Source organism: Pinus tabuliformis, chromosome 4_2 (assembly GCF_031772625.1).
Source record: "Pinus tabuliformis cultivar Carrire ecotype Pingquan chromosome 4_2, CPIR1, whole genome shotgun sequence".
Lineage (NCBI taxonomy): Eukaryota > Viridiplantae > Streptophyta > Pinopsida > Pinales > Pinaceae > Pinus > Pinus tabuliformis.
The window spans coordinates 986,086,071-986,099,987 of NC_142304.1; the positions used below are offsets into that span (position 1 = coordinate 986,086,071).

General features: G+C 38.5%; 1 protein-coding gene across 8 annotated transcripts in view; it reads right to left on the reverse strand.

Moving 5' to 3' along the window:
- Nucleotides 1-13,917, reverse strand: part of LOC149172979 (mRNA export factor GLE1-like) — a 298,012-nt gene that overhangs the window by 120,907 nt on the left and 163,188 nt on the right. For 4 of the 8 annotated variants that reach the window (XM_089427858.1, XM_089427857.1, XM_089427855.1 and 1 more), the window contains one exon: nt 2,098-2,179. The exons of the other annotated variants lie outside the window; for them this stretch is intronic. In XM_089427858.1, coding sequence (XP_089283984.1) covers nt 2,098-2,179 — 82 coding nt within the window. The remainder of the gene's footprint in view (nt 1-2,097; nt 2,180-13,917) is intronic. 8 annotated transcript variants of the gene reach the window in all.

The following is a 13,917-nucleotide window of genomic DNA, read 5'->3' on the forward strand; positions in this document are numbered from 1 at the left end:
AGGGCAGAACAAGACAAAGCAAAACAGGCAAAATAGAGTAGAGCAGGGCAAGGGTCAGGCTGTACAAGGCAGTACATTTGATGGATGAATAGTAACGACCGATAGACAGATTGCAGATGAAGTTATCCATGGTTGAGAGGGAGTGTTAAAATTGGCAACAGGGCAAAACTTCATGTGGGTCATCTTATTCATGGCTAATAATATTTTTATTAGATTCCTCTCGTCGAGAGGTGTAGGATTGATATAAAGATCATCCAATTCCGATAAGTATTCATAGAGATATGAATTTATTTTGATTATGGAATTATTATGAAGCCGACCTACAACTCATGTAGGCTCAGAAGCCCAACAGTCGCATCTATTCACCCACCAACGTTGTGTATAAATATAAGAGGACTTTTCCTCATTTAGACTCACTCATCTCATCACATCTCTTTCTCTCTACTGCGCAGATATGAGTCTCTTCTCTACTGCGCTGAAATGGGTCTCTCTCTCTCACACATGTGAAGCCGGAAGCTGTTGAATTTGAAGCTGCAACTGCAGAAGTAAAGATTGACTTGCGTGGCCTAGAAGATCTCCTCTTTGGAACTGCGTTGTAGGTTCATCTGAGCCTCCTTTGAAAGCCGCAACTTTTGGTGGTGGAATGAAGTCAATCTGACGAACGGTTTGCAAGATATCGACTGCCCTAGTTTGAAGCCGGAAACTGCTGAAACTGAAGCTGCAACTGCAGAAGTAAAGATTGACTTGCGTGGCCTAGAAGATCTCCTCATCTGAACTGCGTTGTAGGTTCATCTGAACCTCCTCTGGAAGCCGAAACTTTTGGTGGTGGAATGAAGTCAATCCGACTGTCAGTTTGTGAGATATGGTCTGCCCTAGTTTGATAATGAAGCCGCTAATGTTGATGCTACTGATACAGGGTTTGCTACTGCTGATATGAATCAGATTTATTGTACTATTTCTCTCTGCTGAATTATTGAAGATAAAAGAAGATTTGATCAAAGGGTTTCCCCACACATTGTGGGGTTTGTCCCTGGCTAGCCGCCACATATTGTGTCTCTTGTCTTGGCTTGTTTTTTGTCGATCGTTTAATGTTCTATCTACACTTTACTTTATGTACATGTGATTGCTAATCGGTGGAATATAATAAGAAAAGGAAGTAGACTGTTATAAGCATAGAACATACCATAATTTAACACACGCAGAGGCAGCCAAGTGTTGCGCAATTCACAAAAAGGGCTGACGCAGGGCCTCCTAGGGTTGACGCGGGCCTAGAAAGGCTGATGAAGGGATAGCATGGTACAGAGAGGGGCTGACACAGTCCAGATTGCGCAGACGCTGGGGTTACAGAATCAGTTTTGTGCTGAGGAATTGCCGGAAGGATTTTCCGGGGTTTCAACCAAGAGATTTCCCTCAAACTATGAGGTATTACTAGAAAGGAAATTCTCTGTTGGGTAGGCCTGTTTTGGCACCCAGATTGTATTTTGATATTTCTTAATAAGAAAACACTCGGATAGCTGCACCAATTTTCCCGCATTAGGTTTTTCCGGGGACATTGGTCCAAAAACAATGGTGTCATGTGGTGTGTTTGTTCTTGTTTCTTTTAGTTGTTGATCTGTTATATGTTGAGCATGCACTGGTGTTTATTTTTCAGTATTTACTTTGTAAATAACTTGTTTAAGAAAAATAACAAGTAGGTAGGAATAAATCAGAAAAAGTGCATGAAGAGTTTCTAAACTAAATAAACTTAAAAACTTCAACAGGATTGATGTGGATAGACTAGGAGGTGTCCACCCGGGTTCAGCAGAGATGAACATAAAGTCCCCTAGATTGAAATTTAGAAGATCAACTGTCAAATGATAACTTATAAAGTTATAATACTCGAATACAAATAAAGATTATATGATTCAGATCACAGAGGTTCCCCAAAATGACTTTTATGTTTAATTAAATATCGACTTTTGAGAAAAACAGGTCGATTAATGATAACTCCATCTACAACAAAAGGAAGATTCCAACCCCCAAAAATATAAATGGTATGCAATCAAATAAACACCATGCAGCATAGCAATCGTAGAAAAGTGATACAAAGACTAATACCTTCACAGCAAAGCCTGTAAGCAGTATACACTGAGGAACATGAGGATCAGTGATCATTTTGAACAATTCAGTTGATTTAGCCCTTTACAAACAAACAGATAGAGAAGATATATTTATGTAAACGAAAAAATGAATATTCACAAGGGATATAAAGCTATAAGAAAAAGGATTCATATGATTTTAACAGCACAAGTGCCTAGGAATGCAGAAGGATTAATGTGGCAGACAAAGGTTTTATTATTAGTTGTCTACATTGTTAGATACGTGCTATAATTGTTATATAATTACTTAGGGCATTTTTCTAATATTGTAAAGTAATCATGTCATAATAATGGCTTCATTATTGAAGTTATCAAAAAATTAGGCACATGGAAGTTACCTAATGTACCTAACAAGGGTCTCCCCCATTTTACTATGCATTAAGACATTACACTTGAACGAATATCCAAGTATATCTTCTCTCTGCTCTTATCTTGTATATTTTAGCTGTGTATGTGTGTGTTTTATCTGACATGCTGTCAGATTGACGGATGAAGAGAAGCTGGGAAGGAACTGAAGGAGCCAAGGAACTGCAGCAGAGAGAGAGCTACAGAGGGCCCTGTGTTACACACAGATAATTAGGCAGAAGATAGTGCAAACGAGAGTGAGGGCTAGTAATCTTGAAGGTATTAAATTTGTAGTTCAAAATCAATATTTATACTTATACAAGTTCTTTTATTGAGGCGAAAGAAGAAGAAAAGGGCTTTCATTGTTTACATGAATTTCAAGGCTGTAGACAGACATCACATATTTCAAGGTGTGCAACAGGCCTGACAAAAATCCCAAGGACAGAAAAAGGCAGACAAACCTGCAGCACAACTCTGATTGTGTAGGTACAAGTCTATTGTGTATATCTTGACAACGGACATCATAGCTACACCAGTTTCAAGGGTGTTAGTTCTTGTTGCTTCAAGCATGTTCTCAAGAAGATTTCCTTCATCTCCCAGAAAATTAAGCTTTGCTATATTCTGGGAGCTTCTATTTTAGAATGTTGATGGACTAAAGATTAGCCATCATTTCTTTCATCCCCAAAAATGTCAGTTTTATTTGTGTAGTTGATTAATTTACTAGTGATTACTTATTCGTCACCAATGAGTTGTTTGCATTTAATAATGATTTCAAATTTGAGAGAATACTCTCTCTCCTGGTGCACCTCACTCCTCATGAACAGTGTGCCTTATCTAGAGAGTAAAAGTCAATCTACTCGAGTCTGCATCATGAACATTAGTGAAACTTCAATGAGAAAATTTTCCATTTAGGTTGACCATATTGGTATAGCCCATGTGTCAGTGTAGGAGAGTTAAGTTTGGCCGCTTGGATGGTTGAGATGAGAGGGCAAGTTTACTTGAGAGAACACAGGCAAGTGGAGCACTACCTTCCTAGGGCATCACTCTTGTATTATATGAATGTAATCATTCTTTCATTGTTAATGAGAAAATTATTTCCTGCCACTACAGATTTTTGAGCTTGCTGGTTTTGATTTTCAGCAACAGTATTTGATGCCACATTCAGATATGTTGCATCTCTAATCCCAATCTACACTTCTACCATGTTTATTCTTGAAAAGGAAATACCGTAAAACAGTGATCCATACCTAAAAAGACATAAGGACCTATGAGAGTCTGAATGATTTTATATGCCTATGAAGCGTGGATTTGCCAAGTGAAACGCTGCTGATTTATTTTGGCTGAATTACTTTAACTAAGATATGATCCAAAGCACTGTAGGAAATTGTAATGGCAAACTCCAGCGTGTCATGTCTCAAGGAATGTGACCGATAAGTGGGGGCTTGAAGCGAACAATGTTCCTTCTTCAGATTAATTATTCCAAAAGTCTTGGAATATAAAGATATCCATGAGGATATAAATATTATATATTAAATGTATGAGTAAGAAATGATACAATGAGAGTGAAAGGCTTTCTTATATACCAAGCAGGTGTCTCTTCATGGAGAGTCATGTCTCATTTAGACATGACCCTTCAACCTAATTACTAATTAACTAATCATTATTTATGATTATTATCATTTACAATATTTTACATTGTTTTCTATATGTTTATTCATAACATTGCCTTCCCCCTCAAAAAGCATTGTCCTCAAAGCTTGTCGATGAAGAAGGCTTGATCTCTCTTTTGGTTTCGAATGTCTTCTCGTCTCGAAACAATCATCTTCGTCGATACAAGTTGATATGATCTTCTAAGGACAAACAAAACTGTCGCACTGAGAAGGGATCAGACCATCCTAGATTAATCTTCTGTGAAATATTTTGATCACTAGAATTTTGTAACAACTTGTCATCATAGGACTGAATTGAGGTTACATCACTATTCTCTAGAACAACAGTTTGTTGTTTCTGGTCTGAATGGTCCTGATACGTAGCATGGTTGAGTTGTCTACTCTCATGATTCGAATGTCGATCGGAAGCTTTTTTGGTTTGACTTTCCCTTATTAAGTGTGTGGAGATTTTTTCTATTTACTTCAGGTGACGATGTTGCTGAGTTGGTTACAGAACCTTCACTTGAAGTGTTTATCATCTTAACTGCAACATCTATGTGCGTCTTTTCTTCAACTAGTTTGCATTCTTCTTGAGTTATGATATTCATTCGATTGGTATTCGTTTCCTTATCTTCAACTTGGATTGTTACGACAGGAAATTTCGATACTTCTTATTCAGTAAATTGTTCTAACTTGTCTTTTAATGCTTTCTTATCATCCTTAAGTTTCTTAATTTGAGTGAGTAGACTTTGATTATGGTTTCTTAGACATAAAATTTCTTTGGTTCTAATTTATCAACCTTATTTTCAATGTTTTGACTCTTGAGTTTTTCATCTTTTAGATCTCTGATTTATTCTAATAATATTTTATTAAGGTTCTTTAAACGTAAATTTTCATCTTTTTGTTCTGATAAGTGCTTCTTGAGTTCTTTCTTTGTGAACTTAGTCTTATTCACTTGTGCAAGTAATTTTTCGATGTGATCCTTGAGGCGAGAAATTTCTTCATCCTTTTCTATTACTTCCTTGTAATGCATTTCCACAAGATTTTTATGTTCTTGTTGTAACGCTTCATTGTTTTGTCGAAGCTTGGCTATATCGCCTTTCTCTTGATCTTCTAGCTGCAATTTCTTGGTACATTGGGTTACATCGTTTTGTAGGAGTGATGATGGGCTTTCAACTTGTAATGTGGATTCTGTTTTCTTCATTTCCTTATTAAAATCAGCTTGTTTTTGCTATATATTGCCATTAATTGTTTCATATCTCTTGCTAATGATTGTTTTTCTATATCACTTAGACATTCGGCTAAGGTAAAAGTTTTGTAACATTTTATGCAAACAACATTTTGATTTCTGAATGACTCTTGACAATTAGGATATCCTTCTGAACAAAAAGAACATTTTGAATAGTAACCCATATTTTTTCTTCAAAACCTTCAAAACTTTATTATTCCTTCAGACTTTAGTATTAATCCTTAATGAATTCTCCTTTTATGTTTTTTGACTTGGAATTTCCCTTCGCTCTTCTTACTTCAACTTTCTTTTTGCTTCAAAGCTTCTTTGTTCAATAATCCTCTTTACTATATATTTTTCTTTTTTATAATGTATCTTCTTATGAATAAAAATCTTTTTTTTATTATTACTCCTTTTTAATTTCAAGAAATTCCTATGAATCTTCTCCTTTCCTTTTTTAATACCTTATACCCTTTTTTTTTCAACAAAATAGCCTAGAATCTCTTTCTTTTTAACAAAATAGCCTAGAATCTCTTTTTTTTAAACAAAATAGCCTAGAAAAGAAATCTCTTTGTGAAATCTCCCCTTCTTTACTTCGGATTGATTTTTTTTTTGAATATATTTTCACATATTGTAACGACTAGATGAATATATATAAATTTGTAAGTTAATTGGGTTGGAAAGCCATGATATTCCCTAAATGGTTGCAATGTTTCTAAATTTTTGTGGTGCCTTCAAGGTCAGTTTACAACACCTTATACCATGATGTCCACCTTAATCGAATCTTTCTTCACCCTCTGCTAAGTAGCATTCATGCTCCAAGTGTTATGTGATCAGAATTAGCTAATGGTGATTCAAAATTTTTTCTTTAAGCTTGGAATTAATAATGACAGATTCCCTGCAACACTAGCCGCTGGATAAACAGATGTTGAAATGCACACAATAGCTTGTAAAATGGTTGGCTTGGGTATAGACCAAATTTATCACACTAACAGCTAATAAGTGGGTGTTATAATGCATACGGATTGGATTGTATGGTTGGGACCTCGTCCAGGCGACTTCGACTACCGGTAATTTATATAATATTTTTTTATTCTGTTCTTTTCAAGTCACTTTCGTATGGATGGGTTCAACTACAGGTGTATGCTACAACGTTGTTGGCACATTGATTGGTGGTCAGCAGATGGACATGAGCCAATTGATGGGATTTGGTGACAGCGTGGGAGGAATTAACCAAATCCGGTGGTGGCAACTTCTGAGAGCAATGGTGGCTCTGTTGGCTGAAAGTTAGAGTCAGACGGTGTGGATGAGGCAGATGCTATCAGTCGGGAGAAACTAAAGTATGGAAAATGGTTGGGTGGCGATCAGTTGGTCGTATCTGGCAGTTGTCCCTCAACTATCAACGACTGCATGGTTTGTCCGTTATCTACAGCGGTGAGCCAAAATGTAATGACCAGACGGCGGTAAAGTGCGGGCTTCCGGTGTTGCGGCTACGTGGAGTAGTGGTGATGGTCAGTCAACAGCACTCTTTGGTGATGGTCGGTCAGCAGCTATATATTTTTTTATTAATGTAAAAAAAAAAAAAATTATATATAGTTTCTTTATATAATTCGTTTTGTTTTTTTTATTAAGTATAAATTTCTTTTCCTTTTATTATTATAAATTTTTTTCCTTTTGTACACCTTTTTATTTTTAATTTTTTAATATGATTTTTAATTAATTAATACTTTTTTTTTAAATAATGGCCAAAGGCGTGATTGGCGATATGGAGTTCTTTTCAAGTCATTTTCGTATGGATGGGTTCAACTACAGGTGTATGCTACAGCGTTGTTGGCACGTTGATTGGTGGTCAGCAGATGGACATGAGCCAATTGATGGGATTTGGTGACAGCGTGGGAGGAATTAACCAAATCCAGTGGCGGCAACTTCTGAGAGCGATGGTAGCTATGTTGGCTGAAAGATAGCGTCAGATGGTGTGGATGAGGCAAATGCTATCGGTCGGGGGAAATTGAAGTATGGACAGTGGTTGGGTGGTAATCAGTTGGTCGTATCTGGCAGTTGTCCCTCAACTATCAACGGCGGCATGGTTTGTCCGTTATCTACAGCGGTGAGCCAAAATGTAATGACCAGACGGCGGTAGAGTGCAGGATTCCGGTGTTGCGGCTACGTGGAGTAGTGGTGATGGTTAGTCAGCAGCACTCTTTGGTGATGGTCGATCAGCAGCTATGTATTTTTTTATTAATGTAAAAAAAAATATATATATATAGTTTCTTTATATAATGCATACGGATTGGATTGTATGGTTGGGACCTCGTCCAGGCGACTTCGACTACCGGTAATTTATATAATATTTTTGTATTCTGTTCTTTTTAAGTCACTTTCATATGGATGGGTTCAACTACAGGTGTATGCTACAGCGTTGTTGGCACGTTGATTGGTGGTCAGCAGATGGACATGAGCCAATTGATGGGATTTGGTGACAGCGTGGGAGGAATTAACCAAATCCGGTGGCAGCAACTTCTGAGAGCGATGGTGGCTCTGTTGGCTGAAAGATAGCGTCAGACGGTGTGGATGAGGCAGATGCTATCGGTCGGGGGAAACTGAAGTATGGACAGTGGTTGGGTGGCAATCAGTTGGTCGTATCTGGTAGTTGTCCCTCAACTATCAACGGCGGCATGGTTTGTCCGTTATCTACAGCGGTGAGCCAAAATGTAATGACCAGACGGCAGTAGAGTGCGGGCTTCTGGTGTTGCGGCTACGTGGAGTAGTGGTGATGATCAGTCAGCAGCACTCTTTGGTGATGGTCGGTCAGCAACTATTATATTTTTTATTAATGTAAAAAAATTAATTTTGGTATCGGAGCCGAGGGTTACGACTTAGTGTGTGTGGAAATATCACTGTGTGTTGCAGAGGAGTCGAGCATTGAGAGTGTCAGAGCCCGCTGTGCGTGTGGCTGCGTGTGGTGGAGCTGTGTGCTCATCGAGTTGGGAGTTGTGTGCTCATCAAGTTGGGAGCTGTGAAGTGGTGGAGAAGTAGTAGAAGTGGTGGAGCGTTGAGGTTGCCACCGTGTGAGGAGACAGTGTGGCTTGAAGAGGCATGTTGGTGAGCCGTGAGCGTGAGAGTTCTGTTTTCTGGTATTGGTGAGGCTGCTTCGTGCTTGCTGGCTGACAGATCGATCCCCTGCAGTGAAGAACTGGGAGTGAAGGTCTCAAGGAGTGAGATCTCATCTATGTGAACAGTGGTGGATTGTGTGCCACCTGGGAGTGTTTTTCTTGAAGCTGTTTGTTGCAGTGCGCTGGACAGAGAACAAGTTCGAGTAAGCTCTGCTTTGAGTTGTATATTTTTGGTATGGTCTGAGTGAAGATCATGAGAGCCACTATGCAACACGATTGGAGGAAAAAACGCATATGGAGAAGATGCTTATATTGTTTGTCTTGGTACAGTGAGCTATTGATCAGCTTCTCTTGTGAATCTAAGCACGAGGGCCGCTGTGACTGAGTGTTGAAGCGTCTTCAGTCACCTATTCCGTTGACCTTGTGAGTGATCGTCTGTTATGTTGAGTCATCTGTCGTGGTTATCATCTTGTGTATGAAGCAAAGATCGACATCCAGTTGTATGTGTGAAGTAAGGATCATCACATGTGTGAAGCAAGGATTGATATGTGTCCTGTGAAGCAAATAGTCAGCCTGTGTTGAAGCAGAGAGACCACTATGTAAGTTTGGAAGGGTTGCGGATCTCACTGTTGGAAGAAATTGATCTGCTGCGTGTGGAGTCACAAAGTGTATTTTGAAATCCTGCCTTGCATGTTGTATTGTGCCTTCTGATATGTTGTTGGTGTGGCCTATTGTGTGGACCTAGTTGGTGCTGACTGTGGAGTAAAAGCTTGTGGCTTGGCATAGCGTGGCAGTTGAATTTTCTCAAATGGCAATAGTTGCAGAAAAATATGAAATGCTTCAACCAAAAGTAAATCTGAATCAGATAGAAGAATTTGAAGACATTGATGTAATACTGAAATGATTGTGGCTTGGCATAGCGTGGCAGTTGAATTTTCTCAAATGGAAATTGTTGCAGAAAAATATGAAATGCTTCAACCAAAAGTAAATCTGAATCAGATAGAAGAATTTGAAGACATTGATGCAATACTGAAACGATTAATGCCGGTTCTGCCAATTTTCTCAGGTAAAAATTTTAAACTTTGGGCAATAAAAATGGAGGGATTGTTTGGTTCAGTAAATTTATGGCAATTTGTTCAAGGAATTTCCATAAATGCCATTGGTAAAAGTAGAGGTGCAAAGCATTGTTTCTTATCATATCAGTTTTAGATGAAAACATTTTGTCTAGTATTTTACATGAATTTGGTGAAATGCATAATGCAAAAATATTTTGGAATGTTCTTGAAATGAAGTACAATATGGAGGGGAGTGAGAAAGTTGAAGATGATGAAAGTGGTGGTGTTAAAAATGGTGATTGTGTTGAAAGCATCATAACTGGGATCAAGACTGAAAGTATATCTGTAGTTGACAATAGAGTAGCATGTGATAGTGAGGAAATTCCCTATGATGCAGAAACATATGAAGTCAAATTTGATGATAATTATGTGTCTCATGAAGAGTGGTTCAATCTCATGCAAGAAAAGCATCTTATTGATGAGTTGTTGTTTGGTGAGAAGAGTTGCCTACCTCCATACACAAATCAAATGCAGGACAACATGTTTGCAGCAAAAGAATTGACAAAAGAGGTTGAAGACATGAATCAATCAACTATGTCAGCAAAGAAAAATGAAGGAAGCAAAGCTCTTTCCAAAGAGCACAATGACAAAAATCAATATGGTTTTGTTTATGAATCTAACATTGTTTTTGAGTGTGCAGATATTGACAATCAGGAAGAAGCAACAAAACTTGAAGAAATTGCAAGCATTAAGGACAAGTATAAGTCCCAAGAACATGAATTAGATTACCTTGTTCGGGATCTTGCATTGCATCCCAATCCAGAAAAGGTTGTTGACGATAAGTACGTAAGGAAGGAGCAAAGGAATTTCATAAGGAAACCCAGAAAGGTGAAGATGAAACTGCATCAGCAAAGGAAAAGGAACAAGCATGGACCCTTTAGCAAGAAGGCAAAAATGAAATGTTTTGTTGTAAGCCTAGCTGAGACTTAGACCAACAGGCAAGTTAAATTTTAGGTCGTCGTGATTAAGGGGAGGTGAGACCTTCACTCGACCAAGCCCACTCGACTATGGCTCTGATACCATATCAGAGAGCAGAGCAGAGACTCAAACACTTAAACAATGAACACAGAAAACACACCTTAGAACTTCACCACTTCACAGATTCGAAACTCAACGCTGCTAAAGCCAATCCAGCTCCAGCGTCCAGGCTACACGCAGGGATACACTACAATAACTTGCAAACAAAAAAATACGCCAGCACTTGTATTTACAACAACGCTCCAACCTGCACTCCACACCAGTTTTCACAACACACAGTCAATCTTCTCCTCCAAGCGCAGACCAGCCTTAAGCTGAAACCTTCGGCTCTTTGCCAACACTCACTGAGCTGTCTCACAGCTCTTCACAGTACAACACACTAGGCATAGACATTACAATTGGCCTCACGCAGTGACTCACCAGTCGGCCTCCTCCAAGCAGCTCACCTGAGCTCTATCTTCTGGACAATGCTGGACCGCGCACACAGCGCCACAGGGCGACCTCTCACAACTTAAAACAGCACACACTCCTGAGCTCTGATACCAAATTAGAGATTAGAGACTGCTCTGATACCATATCAGAAACACGGAAGACTCATAGAATGAGCTTATTCATTACATTACAAACATAGAAATTTATACACAGAGACAGTTGTAGATGCTACAGCAATCTGCCAACTGACATTTATGGTTCAACAACAATGGCCAACTACCGCCGCTTGCTACCGACTAACACGCTGACTATAGCCGCTCTACGCCGACTAACACTGATGACTACACCGACTATCGTCGTCATACAGTCAGGCGTGATTAATGTTCTAACAGGCGGCAACTTCTGAGAGCGATGGTGGCTCTGTTGGCTGAAAGATAGTGTCAGATGGTGTGGGTGAGGCAGATGCTATCGGTCGGGGGAAACTGAAGTATGGACAGTGGTTGGGTGGCGATCAGTTGGTCGTATCTGGCAGTTGTCCCTCAACTATCAACGGTGGCATGGTTTGTCTGTTATCTACAGCGGTGAGCCAAAATGTAATGACCAGACGACGGTAGAGTTCGGGCTTCCGGTGTTGCAGCTACGTGGACTAGTGGTGATGGTCAGTCAGCAGCACTCTTTGGTGATGGTCGGTCAGTAACTATATTTTTTTTTTATTAATGTAAAAAAAAATTATATATAGTTTCTTTATATAATTCGTTTTGTTTTTTTTATTAAGTATAAATTTCTTTTATTTTTATTATTATAATTTTTTTTCTTTTTGTACACCTTTTTATTTTTATTTTTTTAATATGACTTTTAATTAATTAATACTTTTTTTTTAAATAATGGCCAGAGGCCTGATTGGCGATATGGAGAAACCCCTACTTTTTGTAGCGAAACACTTCAAACTTGACAACAACAATGTTGACAAAAGATTGTTGGCCAAGGGCTTGATGATTAGCCAACGTGGCTCTCATAGCAAATGAAGCAAACAATGTTCCTTCTTCAGATTAATTATTCCAAAAGACTTGGAATATAAAGATATCCATGAAGATACAAATATTATATATTAAATGTATGAATAAAAAACGATACAATGAGAGTGAGAGGCTTGCTTATATACCAGGCAGGTGTCTCTTCATGGAGAGTCATGTCTCATTTAAACATGACTCTTCAACCTAATTACTAATTAACTAATCATTATTTATGATTATTATCATTTACATTATTTACATTATTTCTTATATATTTATTCATAACAGGGCTTTTTTATTCTTGTCGTCATAAACTTCTTCTCAAAGTAGTTAGGACTCAGAACTGAAACCAAAACAAAACTAGTTTGCACCAAAATTAAGAACTAGACCAGAAATAGTTAAACAATAAACAAAAAAAAATATTCAAAATTTATTTTATACAATATATATATATACCAAAATCATTAGACACCAAATACAAAAAAATTGCTCATTTATATTGCATGTACAGGTACAAATAGTAAAAATACATCGTGATATAAGTTCTAAGATACATTAAATTAATGTTCTAAAGGAACACACTTAAAGATTCAAGCTTAAAATGGCCCCAGCAGTTCAAAATCTGCCATCCTACAATCAAATGAGTAGTTAGACTATCTTAACTCTAGCTCATTAGAACACCAAGATTGAGTCCAAGTATTTGATGTTTTCTTTCTCTTGATGAATGGCTCCAATAGCTATTTTCATTTCATGTTTTAAATTAGTTGGCATCCCTGGACAACCGATGGGTTTCAAATTTTCAATCAATTGGCACTGTAATCTCCCAGAAATTCCTGAACTCAATGTTAGAAATCAAGCCACTGTCACCTCACTTGATTTCTCTCGCTTGGAAGTGATTTGCTAACTTTACCATGTTGAGAAGTGTAGCTTGGGAGGTACTTCCACAACTCTTGGGGTATTATGTTCATGTTGTGAGGAGTTTGACCCACGATAATGTGATTTTGTGGGCAATGTACCCAAGTGGTGGGCTAAAGACCTAAAAGAAACAAATGTTTAGTCTAATTATTGTGTGAGGGCACTTTAATGGAGTTAAGAAGCCCTAAGTAAATGGTTGGAGAGAACTATAAATATAGGAGACCAAGTGAGGTCTCAACACATCCATGGCAATTCACCTTGTGTAAAAACATTAGCAAAGAAGAACATGCAGATCTGGAAAGAAGGATGAGTTTCTAAGGAGGATTTGATCTTGGAAAAAGGACGAGCTTCTTGTGTGGTAAGATCGCTCGAGGAAAGTCTGTACCAAAGAGATCTCCATTGTGGATTATAAGAGGCTGCTGGACGTGATTTCTGTGCATATCTTTGGAGGACATAGAAGCCCCGATTTTCTGTGAATGAGAGGGCTGAAAAGTCTGTTTGTGGGCTGTAATTAGGGCCGAGTTCTCTAAGACCCAGACACAGAGAGGCCGCATGCTATGACAGAGGATTGAGAGGCCGAGAGGCCTCAGAGATCTAATGCCACAGGTCCAAACTTCTTCAGAGATTGGGCTGTGTTTTGTTGTGGATAATTGCACGAAGGTTGATGGAGATTTGTCCTTGACTGCTGGATAGGACAGAGTGTATTTTAAAGCTCACATGCAGTCACCTTGATGAACAAAAAGGGACTGTGAGTTGCTCAGATTTTGGGCCTATATACAGTGATTCTGGGGAGGCAAACATCACTATGAGAGAGCTGATATTTGAGCATATATACAGTAATCTTGAAGCAACATATTCACTGTGAAAAGGCAGATTGATTAGGGCTGATTGCGCAAGTACATTTGATAAGGCAAATCTCTTGGGAGCAGCTGGGTGTGCAGAGGAGTTTGGAGCAGCAATATTCTCTGTGAGATTTGCTGCAAAGCACCTG